This window comes from Rattus rattus, chromosome 13, assembly GCF_011064425.1.
Source record: "Rattus rattus isolate New Zealand chromosome 13, Rrattus_CSIRO_v1, whole genome shotgun sequence".
In the NCBI taxonomy this organism is placed as follows: domain Eukaryota; kingdom Metazoa; phylum Chordata; class Mammalia; order Rodentia; family Muridae; genus Rattus; species Rattus rattus.
The window spans coordinates 12,310,021-12,326,810 of NC_046166.1; the positions used below are offsets into that span (position 1 = coordinate 12,310,021).

Here is a 16,790-nt window from a genome sequence, read left to right on the forward strand (position 1 = left end):
CCCGCGATTCTCGCGAGAACAGCTACGCAAGGACTTCTGGGTCTTAGGGTGTGTGTTCGAAGTGGCTGCGACTGAGGAAGACTCTGAGGAGAGGATGATACCTCTGCATCGTCTCGACTGAGAGTAACATAGGTTCATGAACTGACGCCGGCGTTTCTGTGGGGAAGACGCCTGGTGTCCTAGAAGGGGCTGGACGTGTTCGACGGAGGAGGACTCCATTTCCCATCAGACCAAGCGGACTATAACAGAGCCTCCCTCTTCTCAGGTGGCGCCGGAGCATTGTGGGATTGGATGAGTCTCAAGATGGACAACCGGGATGTTGCAGGTAATATCCCCCGCCTTTCCTTCGGCGCCCACCTGTGTTCTCGCGACTGCACGTCTCCTGTTCACTCTCCTTTCTGTCACGGAACTGACACGCGGACTTCTCGCCTCAGCCCCTGGGTAACTCACAGTAACGTTGCGTGTGCACCTCTCTGGTCTGCTGAGACCCCAGACGCGCGTTGCTGGCCTCCCCGCCTCTGGCTGAGGAGCACTCCTCATCTTCCTCAAAGGCCTTGGCGCCGGGTGGGAACCGCGTGGGCTTTCCCAATGAACTGCTCTCAGGGCCGGTGGCATCCACAGCGACTAGCCTGGGACAGCCCTCCTGCCTCTCCGGATACCCTTAAGGTGGCAGCTCCCCTTTGGCTTGGGTCCTGCTTTGTAGGAGGAAAAAAAATCTACGTTTCAGAACTGCACTGGGTTAGCCGGGGTACAATTTCCCACTGACATAGGTTTAGCTGACCCTGTACCCCTAGGATGGGATGCATTTGTCCATTCACCATATGCTTCCACACTTCTCGTGTGCCAAGCGCGTCAGTGCACCTGGAAGCAAATTTTTCAAAGAACTAGTTCTGGTGACGTGAGGTCTGGGTTGGATGCTGCTAATATATTGAAGGTCATGGAAAGCTCAAAATTTTTAAAAGTTAATTTGTAATTATGTCTGTTTGTTTGTGTGAGTGCACTTGTGAGTGTGGGTGCCTACTGAGGCCAGAAGAGTGTTGGATCCCCTAGAGCTGGAGTTAGAGTAAGTCACCTGGATGCTTGCTGGCATCACAACTTGGATCCTCTGGAAGAATAGCAAACTCTTAACCTCTGAGCCATCTCTCCAGCTCTATGAAAGGTCTTTCTTGAGTACAGGGTATTTGATATGAGTAGATGCTGTCTATGGGAAGGCAGAGTTTTCACCACAGAGGCTGGATAGGCCTTGGAATGGACTGGGATTATGTCCTTGGGGATTGTCATGAATGAAGTGGAAATAATTAGGGATGTCGACTTTGGTAGTGCCTGAGGAGTCAGCTTTGCTTTCAACATTTAGAATTTAAGGGCTGAGGAGATGTGTCAATAGTTAAGGTGCCTGCTGCCTAAGAATGAGGACCAGATTTCCCTTCTTCAGCACTCATGTAAAAGTTAGCACTCATGTAAAAATGCCAGTTATAATGTTGTGTGCCTGAAACCACAGTCTGTGGGCTGGAGACAGGTAGATTCCTGGGGCTTATTGGCAGCCAGTCTAGCTGAAATGGGGCTTAAAGTTTTGTGAGCTGCATACCAAAAAAATGAGGCAGAGAGCCAGTAGTGAATGCCTTTAATCCTAACTCCTGAGAGGCAGGTGGACATGTGAATTTGAAGTCAGCCAGAGCTATACAAACTGAGACCCTGTCTTTAAAAAAAAAAAAAAAGCAGGTGAATGATGATGGCCTGTGTTTTTAGTCCCAGCACTTGGAAAGGCATTGGAAGATGCAGGTGGGTCTCTATGAATTTGAGACCAGCTTGGTTTACAAAGTGAGTTCCAGGACTACACAAAGAAAACCTTGTCTTGAAAAAACAAACAAAACAAGGGGTCTGGAGAGATGGCTCAGAGGTTCAGAGCACTGTTTGTCCAGAGGTCCTGAGTTGAATTTCCAGCAATCACAGGGTGATTAATAACCATCTATAATGAGATCTGGTGCCCTCTTTTGGCCTGCAGGCATACATACAGGAAGAATGCTGTATACATAGTAAATACATCTTTGAAAAAAGAGAAAAAAAAAACAAAGGGGGAAAAAGAAGGCACCTTATGTCAACCTTTGGCTTGCACAGGTGCCTATGCACATACGTACAAATTTAGTGTTTAAACATAGCATAGTGGCACATGTTTGTGATCTGAACTGGGAAGTTAGAGGCAGAAGGCTTGTTTCAAGTGGAAACCAGTCTGATTTACATAGGAAGAAAATGGTCCAGTGAAATGGCTGAGCGTTAAGAGTGCTTGCTGTTCTTTCAGTGGACCTGATGCCTAGCACCCACATGTCACCTCGTAAGCATTTATAACTTCCAGGCAGTCATATGGTACATATTCATATATACACATATTAAAAAAAACTTTTAAAAATGTATTTAGAAAAATATAGGGGCTGGAGAGATGGATCACCGGTAAAGAGCACTGACTACTCTTCCAGAGGTCCTGAGTTCAAATCCCTGCAACCACATGGTGACTCACAACCATCTGTAATGTGATCTGATGCTATCTTCTGGTGTGCCTGAAGACCACAACAGTTGTACTCATACATAAAATAAATAAATCTTTTTAAAAAATTAAAAAAAAGAAAAATAGATTTTTTTTCCTGAGAACTCTTAGGATACAACACTAGGTTTGTTTTGGGACAAGGTCTCATTACATATCTGTGGCTGGACTTGAACTCACAGAGATCTGTCCCACTGCCTCACCAACCCTAAGGTTAAAGACTGTGCCACCATGCCCAACTACAACCATGCTTTAATGAGGCAGAGTCTCATTAAGCCCATGTTTGTCTGGAAAACATGTTCCTCCTGCCATAGACTAGATGACTGCTGTGTGTTACACAGTACACACGTGGTACTGGCACTTTTGCTCAATGACAGTAATTTGTTTTGGGTCATCTTGCTGTGTACCGTCTCTATGTCAGAATGATCAACCTGTCCCTAAGGTCATATTAAAACTAAAAAAAAAATTTGTAGAGTTGGCTGACGTAACCCAAACTTAAAACCATGACACTTTGGAGCAGTGCTTTTCAACCTTCTTAGTGCTGTGACTTTCTAATACAGTCAGTCTCTCATGGTGACTTTCAATCACAAAATCATTTCATTACTACTTCATAACTGTAGTTTTGCTACTGTTAAAAATTGTAATGTGAATGAATATCTAGTATACAGGATGTGACCCCTTGAAGGGGTCATGACCTATAGATTAAGAAGCCCTGTTTTGGAGGCACAGACAGGAGTTCAACATCATTCTTGCCTATACAGCGAAAGACCTGTGGAGGGCTGAGGAGATGGGTCCCTGGGTAAAGTACTTGCTGTACAAACATGAGGAACTCAGCTTGATGCCAGAGCCCATGTAAAGCCTTATAAACTTCTATAATCCTGATGCTTCTATTGCCATGGGAGATAGGAGGCAAAGCCAGGATGCCCCTGCGGTCTTGCAGGGAGCCTAGCCTGGCATAGACAGCTATGAGCAATGTTTCAAGGCAAAAGATAAGAACTAATATATCACCTTTTCCTCTGACCATGTGTGATGCTGTGGACACATGTATCCATATTTACATGCGCTTGCGCACACACAAAAAGACTTAAACAAAAAAGACTAATTGGAGCTTGTTACTTGTTCACTAAATACTGCCTCATCTGTTCCTAAAGCCCTGGAAGTAAAATCCACAATCTGTGTCACACTCATTCTCTGCCCAGTCCTGGAATATTGTTCCTCTGGCTCACTGAACCTGTTGTTCTCAGACGACAGTGCATCTTCCCATCTCTGGCTTTGGCAGCTACTCTTCCTCCCTGATCCCCACTCACACGGCTCTTCCTGATCCTGGCTCCTGATAGCTCCCATACCAGTTTAGTCATTGTTCTGTTATCACTTTCTGTTTCTAGTTTTAAGTCTTACCATAAGCTGAAATTTCATTTTCTTTTAAAATTTTTTTAATTTATTGGGCTGGGGAAATGCCCCAGTCCCCTGCTGCTAACGATGATGACCTGAATTTGATTCCTGGACCCACACGGTGGAGGGAAAGAACTGGATCATGAAAAACGGGAATCTCAGCCCATAAACTAATTTCTAGACTTGAGCCAGTTTGGAGACCCAGAACCTCCTGAATAAAAGGGCAGCCAAATTCTCCTGAGGAAGGACTTTGCTAAAATACCTGAGAGTTTTATTGTTTGTCTTTTCCCCATCCTTGCTGGGGACCTACAGCCTTTTACAAGGATAACTGTACACAAGGAGGAAAGGAAACAGACTTTGGAGAGCCTATTGGATTATCTGGTATCGGCTGGTTCTGACACTGATCGGAGATTCTAGGAAACATTGTGGCCTTCAAGTTAAAGTAGGGGTTTATGGAAGTCAAGGGTTTTGGCTGAAATCCATCTCTTAGTAGACCCAGTGTTTATTTCCCCAGTCCCAGAATATATAGTTAGGATGGATATACTAAAGTTGGCAAAATTCCCACATTGCTTCCTGAAACTATTGTATGTTGTCCTATGTTCACCTTTCCATATCATCCCCAACATGCGTACTAATATATACATATATATGTGTGTGTATATTAATTTTTATATATATTATTATGTATATCATTGTGAGTGTAAGCGAGTGAACATCAGAGGACAACTTTTTTTTTTTTTTTTTTTTTTTTGAGACAAGGTCTCAAATTCACCAGCAGGCTGGTCTAAAGTTCATAAATCAGAGGATGATATTGAACTTCTACTTTTAATTATGTTTGTGTGATTATCTAGGTGGAGTATTATGTATGTACACTGTGTTGCTCGCAGTGCCCCGAGACTGACCGAGAGTGTCAGAGCCCATGGAATTGGTGTTACAGATGTTTGTGAACCTCCATATGGGTTCTGGAACAAAACCTGGGTCCTCTGGGGGAGCAGCCAGTGCTCTTAACTACTGAGCCATGTTTCTATCCCTGATCTCAAACTTCTGTTCTTCTTTCCTTAACCTCCTTAGTGCCAAGGTTATAGACATGCACCAGTACATTTGGTTTATACTCTGGTAGGAACAGAATCCAGGCAGGCGTTCATGCAAGGCAAGCACTCCATCACTAGCTATGATCCTAGCCTTGCAGCAGGCCTTACTGTGTAGAGGAGGTTGGTCTCTTCCTCAGCCTGCTGAGTGCTGAGACATGTGTCCCGCTACCCTTGCACTAGTCTTTCATGTTATGTTTTTGTGTTCTCTTGCCTTCTCAGTCAGAGGTGAGCCCCACCTGGCTGGAGCTCTCCTTAGCCCTCTGTAGAGTCTTGTGCAATGCTGTGTACATGACAAATAGTCTTTAAGCATTTACTGAAGAAATGAACAAATGACCATTTGAGTCCTGAGCATCGCTGCTGGGAACGCTGATGGAGCAAAGGTGTTTTCTGATCTCCTCATCTTTTCCTCCTACCAGGAAAGGCCAATCGGTGGTTCGGGATGGCACAACCCAAGTCTGGAAAGATGAATATGAACATCCTCCACCAGGAAGAGCTCATTGCTCAGAAGAAGCGGGAGATTGAGGCCAGAATGGAACAAAAGGCCAGACAGAGTCATGTGGCGAGTCCACAGCCCCCTCATCCTGGGGAGTAAGTGGCTTCCTAGGTTTAGAGTAGCCGAGACTCAATGTGACAGGAAATGGGACGCAGTGACAGGACAAGGGCTGGTGTAACAGTAGAAGTAGGATGGTGTGAAGAGGCTCAGGTGTGGCAACACGTATCTGTTAACCCAGAGCTTGGGAGGTAAAGTCAGGAATGTTCAGAATTGAAGGTCATGGCTATAAGTTAAGTTCAAGGCTAACTTGGTTTATATGAGTGAGAACTTGTTTCAAAAAACTAAAACCTCTCATGATCCTGCGTGCTTAGATTACAGGCTTCTATGCCTCCCGTGGCTATTGTCACTGTGGTCCAGTGGTGTTAAGGGTTCAGTGGTAGAGTGCTTGCATAGCACTCTTGAGGCCCTGGGTTGTTACATCTGTGGCATTGGAGGCAAAAATAGAGAGAGCATCATGTATGCACTGACCATGTATGTACTTGTTATACTTTACATTTTAGCTTGTATTTGCATATGCATGGGTACACACAATGAGTATACATAATGTTGAAGCCAGAGGACAACCTTGGGTATCTCTCCTTAGGAGTTATTTACATTTCTGTGTCGTTTTGTTTTGTTTTGTTTTGTTCTCTATGTAGCTTTGGCTGTCCTATAACTCACTCTGTAGATCAGGCTGGCCTCAAGACCACCTGTCCGTGCCTCCCCAGTGCTGAGATCAAGGGTGTACAACACCGCTACCTGGCTTTTTTTTGAGACTGGGTCTCACTGTGTAATCTAGGCTGTCTTGGAAGTTGCTGTGTAGACCAAATTGGCCTTGAATTCATAAAGATCCACTTGCCTCTGCCTTCTGGGTATTGGGATTAAAAGCATGCACCACCATGCCTGCCCACATTGTTTTTGGAGGCAGAGCCTCTCACTGTCCTATAACTCACCAATCAACAGCCAAACCCCAGGGATCCTCCTGTCTCTGCACCATTCTCTCTGGCTTTTTACATGGTTCTGGGGGTAGAACTTAAGTCTTTACTTTCTCTTGGCAAGCACTCACCTGACCTTTCCCAGGGTTTTGGACCAGATTTTCTTGCTCCACTCTCCTGAATGTTGGGATTACACAGTCCCAGCAGCTGGTTTATCATCTCAGCATTATTTGCTAAGCAGCAAAGACTGATATCTGATTGATTGCATAGCATCTTTGTACAGTAGTTGCTCTAAGCTGTCTAGAGATCATTAATAGTACATGGGGTGGGGGCGGGTGTCCCATGCAAATGCCACACAGTTCTACCTTAGGAGCTAGAGCAGAGTGAGGACAGTGCCAGGGCCTGAGGGTCCTCAGGGTCTCAGCTGCTAAACAGGAGGCTGCTTTCTCAACAGAGGCTTCTTTGCTGTGTCAAAAAACCTAGACTTTTGGTTTTTGTTTGGCTTTTACTGTTGGAACATTTTTGTTGTTAAACTTGGAAAGAACCTGTGGGCCAACAAGGTAGCTCTCTCTGTTGGTAAAGGTGTTTGCTTCCAAGCCTATGTGTGACCTGAGTTCAGACCCTGGGACCCACATAGTGGCAGGAGATTCTGCAAGTTGTCTGACTTCCACATGTGCCATGGTACACAGACCTGTATACACACACATAAAATAAATACATAAATGTGACATAATTTTTTCTTTTAAATATTTATTTCATTTTTGTTTTAATATGTTTGTGTACCATGTGCATGACTAGTGCCTGAGGAGTCAGAAGAGGGCATCAGCTCTCCTGGAACTGGAGTTACAGACAGATGTCAGCCACCATGTGGGAGCTGAGAATTGGACTAGGTCCTCTGCAAGAGCAGCAAATGTTCTTAATCACTGAACCAACTCTCCAATCCCTTAAAAATATTTCAAAGTAACTTATGTACATGTTAAGAAATCTGAGGGGTTGGGGATTTAGCTCAGTGGTAGAGCACTTGCCTAGCAAGCGCAAGGCCCTGGGTTCAGTTCCCAGCTCTGAAAAAAAGAAAAGGGAAAAAAAAAAAAAAAGAAATCTGAGAAAGAGAAGAAATAAAAAAAGCCAGTGTCACACAACCATGACAGTCAGTGATGAGTGCCATTTGAATTTTGGGGTGCTTTTCCAACAACTAATTGTTACTGTGTTTATGGCGCACATGCTGAGTGCCAGCTCTCTTCATCCCAAGATGATGGTTTATTTTTTTCTGGGCTCAGGCCATCCTGCTGCCCTAGACTTCCAAGAAGGCTATACCTGCCTAAGGAAAATACAGGGAAAGCTTCTTTTTTTTTTTGGCCAGGCATCATGGTTTGTGCCTGAAATCCCAGCACTCAGGAGACTGAGACAGGAAGACTACAGAGAACCTGTCTCAAAACAGGCCAGCTACCACAGCACAACCTGTAGCAGGTCCCTTTCGTTCTCACCAGCTGTTTGCTATAGGTATGAGCATGTTAGCGATTCTGCCAGAGCTGTGTGTGCATTGGGGATACATATTAAAGCTAGGCATGGCAGCAAGTGTACAAATCCCAGTACTTAGAAGCCAGATTGGGTTATGTAGTGAGTTCCAGGCCAGCTGGGAGATACAGTTGTTTGTTTGTTTGTTTGTTTGTTTGTTTGTTTGTTTGTTAAGATTTATTTTTAGGGCTGGAGAGATGGCTTAGTGGTTAAGAGCACTGACTGCTCTTCCAGAGGTTCTGAGTTCAAATCCCAGCAACCACATGGTGGCTCACAGCCATCTGTAATGAGATCTGATGCCCTCTTCTGGTGTGTCTGAAGACAGCTACAGTGTACTTATATATAAGAAATAAATCTTTTAAAAAAAAAAAAAAAAGATTTATTTTTATGGGCTGGAGAGATGGCTCAGCGGTTAAGAGCACCCGACTGCTCTTCCAGAGGTCATGAGTTCAATTCCCAGGAACCACATGGTGGCTCACAACCATCTGTAATGGGATCCGATGCCCTCTTCTAGTGTATCTGAGGACAGCTACAGTGTACTTATAATAAATAAATAAATCTTTAAAAAAAAAAAAAAGATTTATTTTTATGTATTTGAGTATAGTGTCTTCAGACACACCAGAAGAGGGCATCAGATCCCATTACAGATGGTTGTGAGCCACCATGTGGTTGCTGGGAATTGAACTCGGGACCTCTGGAAGAGCAGTCAGTGCTCTTAACCACTGAACTATCTCTCCAGCCTCTGTGACACAGTTTTAAAGAAAAAAGAGAACATACAGATTGAGTGGCATATGCAATGCAATCCTATAACTTGGAGGCACAGGCGGGAAGATTAGGAGCTGAATGCTAGCCTTGGCTACATGAAACCCTGTCTCAAAAGCAAACAAAATAAAATACCAGAGCTGAGTGTGGTGGCACACACCTTTGATTCAAGCACTCAGGAGGCAGAGGCAGGTAGATCTCTGTGAATTTGAAGCCAGCCTGGTCTACACAGTGAGTTCTACCACAATGAGGACTATATAGAGAAATCATGTCTCAAAATAAAGTCACAAAATGCATGCACATCCTACTTTAGAGAGAGCTGTGACACATGCTGAATAATAGCCAGTTCATTAATTGCCTGGAAGAACATGGACTGTGCAGGAAAAGAACATAAGTCATTGATGGGGACCACTGGGACCACTGGGACTCAAGCAGCAGTGGGCCAAGTATATGTATCATTTTTACCAAGGCAGAGTGCGCTTGGTTAGCCCACTTTTTACATGCTTGTACCCTGCTCTCAGCTATTGTCCCTAACATCTTTGGGGCTACAATCTGGGCCTCTCAGCAGGAGAACACAACTGGGTACAGGGCCGGGAATGTCAGTAGAGCAGCCCCAACATTGCCTCTCCACCTTTCTCTCCAGTTTACTCTGACCTGTGCTTTGGTTCTAGAGTTGCCGATGCACAAAACTCCTGCATCTCCAACAAGTTTGCCAACGACGGCAGCTTCTTGCAGCAGTTTCTGAAGTTACAGAAGGCACAGGCAAGCACAGGTGAGTGCAGCCAGCCTTCCACTCTGACCTCTGCCACCCAGGTTCCCTGAAACACTGTGACAGCAGTTCCCACCTCAGACCATTAAGTGCCCTCACTGTTCTATATATGACCAACAGGAGGGTCAGGACCTACATGTCCCATGATGGGCACAGAGGATCCCCAGTGGTACATGGGGGGGATTGTGCTCCTGGCATGAGATGTCCAAGTTGTGTCAGAAGATGACACAGTCTGGCCTGCTGTGGCTGGTGCAGGATCCTGGGGGTAACCAAATCATCCAATAACCCGGTGTTTACAGGAGTTTATTGAGTTCCATATCCAGCCAGTGTTTCCTCCCTTGGAACCACACAGGCAACTGCTCTGCCTTTTTCCTCATCCTCCTTCATTTAGCCTGTGGGCAGAGGATCATTGTCAACCCTGTGCTGCCACATGTCCCTTTAAACATTGACAAAGCATGTATCCTTTTTACCTGAGTCAACAGGCTTCATGTCGCAGCATTCGTTTTGTTTTGTTGTTGTTGTTGTTGTTGCTGCTGTTTTTTGTTTTTTGTTTTTTTTTTAAATAGCCTTGGCTATGCCCAAACTCAATTTGTAGACCAGGCTGCCCTCAAATTAAGATCCACTTGCTTCTGGTTCCCAAGTGCTGTGATTTAAGGCATATACCACCACTGCCCAGAATGCTTTTCATGTGGGTGCTGGGGCTGGGGATCCAGAGCCTTATGCTTGCTTAGCGTAGCAAGCCATCTCTTAGCCACCAGACCATCCTTTTCAGGTCACACAGCCTTTGATGAGACAGGGTATCACTCTGTAGCCCTGGCTGGCCTAGAGCTCACCATACACACCAGGTTTGCCAGGAATTCAGAGACTCACCTGCCTCTGCCTCCCCAGGACTAAGATCGAAAGGCCTGCACTGCACGCTGTGCCTCCCAGGTTTAAGTTTTGATTCAGAGTTTCATGGAGCTTACACCGAACTCAAACTTGTATAGCCAAGGAGATCTTGAATTCCTGATTCTCCTGCCTCCACCTCCCAAGTGCTGAGGTGACAGCTGTATGCCGCCATGCCTGCTTTATGTGGTGCTAACGATGGAACCCAGGACCTCACGCATGCTAGGCGAGCACCAGTCCAACAGAGCCCCAGCCTGGACGCACCTGTGTCTTTAACTGACCCTGGGGATGGATGGCTCAGCCTGACTTGTTATGGCCACCAGAGGCCAGGCTCCACCCCACAGATCCAGCAACAAGCAAAGAGGATGATATCCCTGTGCAGAGAGTAGAGAGCTTCATTGTGGTCCTGCCAGGCTTTGAGGGGGGCTGGGGGGAAGGCAGCGAGAGACAGGAGAGTTCGATCCAGCGCAGCTTCAGCCAGCCCACCCCTAGGTTTCATGGCTCCTAATGGCAGTGCCAACTGAAGCATGGGCTCAGCCTCTCATCTCTTATTTTTTTTAGACAAGTTCTCTCAGGGCTGCTAAAAGCACTTGTTGCCCTTAAAGAGAACAAGGTTCAGTTCCTAGCACTGCCATGGTGGTTCACAACCACACCAGTTCCAGGGGATCCAACACAGTCTTATCTTGGGAATACTAGGCACACACATGGAACATAGATACATATGCAGGCAAAACACTCATACCATAAAAATCTAAAATAAATAACAAGAGCTACAAGAAAAGCTAGATTCTCATTATGTAGTCCTGGCCTGGCTATCCTGGATCTCACTATGTAGAGGGTGGCCTCAAACTCTCAGAGGTCTCCCTGCCTTTGCGCCTCCCAAGTGCTGAAATAAAAGGTGTGCACTGCCTGGCATTTTTCATTAAGACTTTTAGATTTGATTTTTATTCCTATGCCTGTGCTCTGTATGAGTTCATGTGCATCTTGTGGTTGTAGGAGCCCTTGGGTGCCAGAGACCTGATAGGGTATTGGGAACTGGATCCAGGTTTTCTGCAAGAGCAGAAAGTGCTCTCAACTGCTGAGCCACCTCTCCAGCACTGCATCTTTTCAGTAATGAAAAACACATGGGATATTGTGGCATAGCTCCCACCCCCCACCTCTACCTCAGGAACCTACTGCTGGCAGGTTGTGTCTGAGAGTCCTCTGGTCATCCTGTCCTCAATAGTGTGTAACGTCGTTTGGGATAGATCAAAGCCTCTCTCATTGGATGCTTTTCTGTTTGATGAGAAGGGATTCTCTTTATACCCAGAGGGAACCTACGGATTGATGGCTGAGTTCAGTTTCCGAGGCATTGTGTAGCCAGGAATGTATTTTATACTTAGAAACTGAGACTTTGGAAGTTGAATCTGCAGTGTGGAGCCTCCTGTGCCGTAGCCCACCTGCCATCTGTAGCAGCACTGCTCTCCAGGGAGCTTGATTTCCCCGCCTTGTTCACACCCATGGGGTTGGGATTTTGGGAGTTGGGGTTTTGGATTGAACCCAGGTTCTCATGAATGTTCAACAAGTGATCTACCATAAAGGAACCCTCTTTTGCCTTTTCATTTTGAGATAAGACTTAGTTGCCTGGTTGGACTTTGAACTCATTCTGTCTCCCATGCTGGTCTTGAATTCAGTCCTTTTGCCACAGTTTTCTGAATAGCTGGAATTATAGGTCTTCAACCCCAGGCCCTGTCCACGTGTGGGGTCTTTGGAGAGGGGGCATATGTAGCCCAGCACATCCTCCAGCTTACCCCAGTGGGTAGGAATCCAGGCACAGGGAAGCCGCACAGCCTAGTTGGAGCTCATTGTTACTGAAAGACTTTAAAACTGACTTCAGCCTTTGTCAGAGGAGGACATGCTGTTTATGTCCTTTACCCTCAGTGTCTCAGGTTCAGTTTAGAAAGGCTGTGATCGGACTAGAGAGATGTTCAGTGGTTAAGAGCACTGGTTGCTCTTCCAAAGGTCCTGAGTTCAATTCCCAGCAACCACAGTGTGGTTCACATCCATCTGTGTTGGGATCTGGATGTTATGTGCAGTTATATTTGGCAAGAGCTGACACCTGCCAAGCCCTGGCTTATCTTCCAGCTAGGAACCCTAAAGTCATCTCTCTCCTGGCCTAGAAGTGTCATTCAATGATGCTTAAAGGTCTAGGATGTTTGTGGTGTCTATAATGGCAGTGTGCCCACAACAGTGCCCTCTGCAGATCTCCAGTGTGTGTTTTCTCTTTTCCAATCCCAGATTCAGCCCCCAGGGCCCCCCCCAGCGCGCCAGCACCCAGCTCCTTGAAGAGACCCCTCCTGCTCAGCAAGCGAACGGGCCTGGGGCTGGGTAGCCCAGTGGGCCCTGTGAAGAACTACTCACATGCCAAACAGCTACCTGTCGCACACCGCCCAAGTGTCTTCCAGTCCCCTGATGATGATGACGAGGAGGAGGACTATGAGCAGTGGCTGGAAATCAAAGGTAAGTTATAGGTCTGCCATGCCTCCTTCCACCTACCTTACGGCAGCCGTGTCCAGAGCTGGGTACAAAGTGCTGTGACTGGGTCAGCAGCTCACACTTGCCTAGATGAAACTGTGGCATTTGAGCAGAGTAAGCCACCACTGTGGCAAGCTTTGGAACAGCCTTCCAAGAACACTAGCCCTGTTCTGAGAACAGTAGCTGCTGTCCCAGTCCACTATAGAAGACTTTCTTGGACAAGGGTTTTTGTAAACTGAGGCAGGAGCTGCTTCAGCTGTCTCTATAATTTGGGCCAGAGGTTTGGAATGTGAAGATTGGAGGATGCACTCCAGCATGGGGCAGGTGGTCTCTGGTCTCGGACTGATAGTACCAGGGCTCATCTAGTAACCCATGCCACATCGTTAAGAACAAAGCCCTGTGACAGACAGCACAGGACCCTGTGGAGAACTGACTGTGCACCTTGACACAGAGGACAGACTAATCATTAGCTATGACATGTCAACCTAATCTGAATGAGGGTCCCCAGAGTAGGTTGGAGGGTACTTCTTAAGTGTTCTGTCCTTTCTCATGGTTCTGCTCATGCACTAAAAGGGGCCTGGCTCATCTCAAGGCCTTAGCACCTGTTTGGGCATTGATTGATATGGCCTTCAACATGCCTGCTTCTCTACACAGTGTTCAGGTAGTATTCTAACTGCAAATGGAAGATCAATCTGGAAGAAAATCCAGCACAAAATGCCCCAGGACTCCCTGGACCCTTCTTAGGTCATAGGTGCCTTTATCCTCTTTATCCCATTCCTGTGCTTCCTGGCAACCAAACAAGGAATATAAGGTTAGCTACAGGTTCAGCCTCTACCCTGATGGCCAGACACTAGCTGACAGTGAGCTATTTTCCTTGTGATACTCATAAAAGGATATGATCCATTACTGCGACTAACAGACTCAGCCTTAGGACTAGGCCAAAGAGAACTACAAAAGCAAGTTCCACCTGCTCCGTACAGGCAGCTAATCCTCCTGTAAAGAGATATCTTGGCTGGGGATACAGCTCATTTGGTACAGTGCTTGCCTAGAAGGTACAAAACCCTGGGTCCCATCCCCAGGACAGCATAAGCCCAGGCATGGTGGTACAAGTCTGTCATCCCGGCACTCAGAAGATTGAAGCAAGAGGATGGGGAATTTAGGCCAGCCTTAAACTAGTCAAAGGACCAAACATGTCTCAAAAAAAAAAAAAAAACAAAAACAAAAACAAACAAAAAGTTAACATTGTATCTTTGAGATAGTGATTGAGCTTGAGTGCTGGTGCCCAAAGGGCAGGCTGCCAGCACACTTTCCCAGCTCAAACACAGACCATTTGCTAAACAGCTGGCTTTGAGTGTATGGGAGTGCGAGAGATTACAGGAGGTTATCCTAGAGTGCTGTGTGACTGAATCAAGGGGGAGTCCAGCAGAAATATCTGGGATCATGTCCAGAGTGCTTGGGAGCCAGCTTCAAGATAGTGACTGACAAAATAGTGTTTAAAGTTAGTTTAGTATAAATGACATACTAAACTGTCCTCTACCTCACATGAAATAAATATCAAATACAAAACATCCAGAAAGATAGTGAACTGAGGTCCATCCAGTCTTCAGATCAGTGTGTAATTGTTTTCAAAGGAGACTTTGCTAGAGCTGGAAAGACAGATCAATCAGGAAAGTGCTTGGCCTTCTCATGGCTCCTAAGCATAGGGACCTACTGGGTTTGATTGGAAATCCCACATTGAAGAGCAAAAGAAAATACTGGATGTGGTGACACTGCTGTAGTCACAGTGCTGGTGCTGAGGAGACAGACAGGGCTCGTTAGCCCACCACCTTAGTATACTTGACAAATTCCAGAGGAAACCCTAAATCAGAAATTAAAATTTAAAAAAGAACATTAAAAAGTTGGGGAGATGGTTCAGCAGTTGAAAGTACTTGCTGCTCTTTCAGGGGACTGGCTCAGAGTTTGGTTCCTGGTACCCACATGATGGCTCACAGTCATTTGCAACCACCATGTACATGGCACACAGACACACATACTGACAAACACTCAAAAACAAAGTAAATCTTTTAAAACGACAAAATCAAATAATGAAGGTAGAAGAACTACATTGCGCTCATTTTCACATTCGAAACATGCATTTGCATATACATATAAAAGAAGTCACCTTCTTTTTAAGAGCATCCAGCATGGTGGCTTACGCCTTTAACTCCAGCACTCTGGAGGCAGGTAGAGCAAGGCCATCCATCTCCAAGTCTTTCCAGGACAGCCAGGCTACTCAGAGAGACAAAACAGAACCCCTGAGAGGATTGGGGAGACCAAAATTGAAAGGGATCTAATACATTATTCTGAAAACTAGTAAATTTAAAAAAAAATTGTAGGGCTATCGAGGTGGCTTAATGGTTAGAGCACCAGATGCTCGTACAAAGGATTCGGGTTCTGTTGAAGGACCTACATGGTATCTCACACCTTTAACTCCAGTTCTGGAGATCCAACACCCTTTGGCTTCTATTGTCACTGTATACAAGTAGTATACTTACTATATGCAGGTAAAATACTCATGCACAAAAGCTTAAAAATACTTTTTTTAAAGAACATTAACACCACACAGAGAGAGGGGAGTGTGTGTGTGTGGGGGGTGTGTGTGTGTGTGTGTGTGTGTGTGTGTGTGTGTGTGTGTGTGTTTAGTTCCCAGTGGCCCTTTTAGCTTGAAGATGGCTCACCCACCAGAGACCTAACACCCATCCCCTGCCAGATTGTCTGATGGTGGATACTAAGCACCTCTCTCCAGACCCATGTGTATGAGTTATGGGCAGCCTCCTGCATCTCCCAATCCTCTCCCCTCTGTCGTTGCGGTCTATAGAGAGAGTGTACCTAGTGACTGTTGGGTGTGTGAGTTGGAGCCCCGTACTGACAGCCTCCTTAAAGTTTCACCCCCAGAGGGAGCCGAGACTCGGAGAGTGATAGAGAAGCTAGCCCGTTTTGTGGCAGAAGGAGGCCCTGAGCTAGAGAAAGTAGCTATGGAGGACTACAAGGATAACCCAGCCTTCACGTGAGTACTGCTGGGCAGTGCCATGCTGCTCACATTCGTGGTCACACATATAAGTGTGGATGTTTGACACACAGCGTGGGCCAGGGACCTCCCTGTCTGGAGCTCCGGATAAAACTTAGGGGCTCTTGTGTGCTAAGCAAGGACTCTTCTGTTGAGCCACATCCCAGCCCCGGAGGAGGATATTATTATTATTTGGGAAGAAGTGCTTGGGATAGCCTCCAGGGTCTCCCTCTGCTGCTTGTGACCCAGCCTTAGGTACTCTGTGAATGCCCTGCTTATTATAAGGGCTCTGCAGTGAATCAGCAGAGTCACCCACCATTGAAACTCATTTCCAATATCCAAATCTTCTTTCCAGGTTTTTACATGATAAGAATAGCAGGGAATTCCTATACTACAGAAAGAAGGTAGCCGAGATCAGGAAAGAAGCCCAAAAGCCACAGGCAGCCACCCAGAAAGGTAAGTGGTCAGAGGAAGGCAGGGAACACTGTGGTATGTGGGCACCTAAAACCTAAGCCCTCATGGGCAGTGAGAATTTCCCTGTGGGTACACCAGTATACTTGCAGCTCCCCCAGAGCCCAGCTGTATTCTGAGCATCAGGCTTGGCTCTAAGGTGTAGGGTTGTGGCATGTCAGGGACCCCATGGGGATAGGGGTTCTGTGCAGATGCTCACTCAAACATGGGAATGGGCCAAGGGAGCATTTGCTGTTATTCTGACAAGATCTAGTTATCTCTAGCTCCATATGTGCCCAAGGCAGGTAGGTGTGGTCCCTGAAGCCAAGTTAGGTGGGCTATGGGTAAACAGCAGGAGGCGGA

At 46.2% G+C, this 16,790-nt stretch overlaps 1 protein-coding gene across 2 annotated transcripts in view; it reads left to right on the forward strand.

Annotated features, from left to right (window-relative positions):
- The first annotated feature begins 20 nt into the window (after positions 1 to 20).
- Positions 21 to 16,790, forward strand: part of Sugp1 (SURP and G-patch domain containing 1) — a 28,329-nt gene continuing 11,559 nt past the window's right edge. The window contains exons 1-6 of one of the 2 annotated variants that reach the window (XM_032919327.1): positions 21 to 325; positions 5,436 to 5,607; positions 9,435 to 9,535; positions 12,695 to 12,916; positions 15,854 to 15,977; positions 16,333 to 16,433. In XM_032919327.1, coding sequence (XP_032775218.1) covers positions 292 to 325; positions 5,436 to 5,607; positions 9,435 to 9,535; positions 12,695 to 12,916; positions 15,854 to 15,977; positions 16,333 to 16,433 — 754 coding nt within the window. In that variant the 5' untranslated portion in view covers positions 21 to 291. Of the gene's footprint in view, positions 326 to 361; positions 442 to 5,435; positions 5,608 to 9,434; positions 9,536 to 12,694; positions 12,917 to 15,853; positions 15,978 to 16,332; positions 16,434 to 16,790 lie in introns of those variants that run through there. The other variant, XM_032919329.1, reaches the window with a different exon arrangement.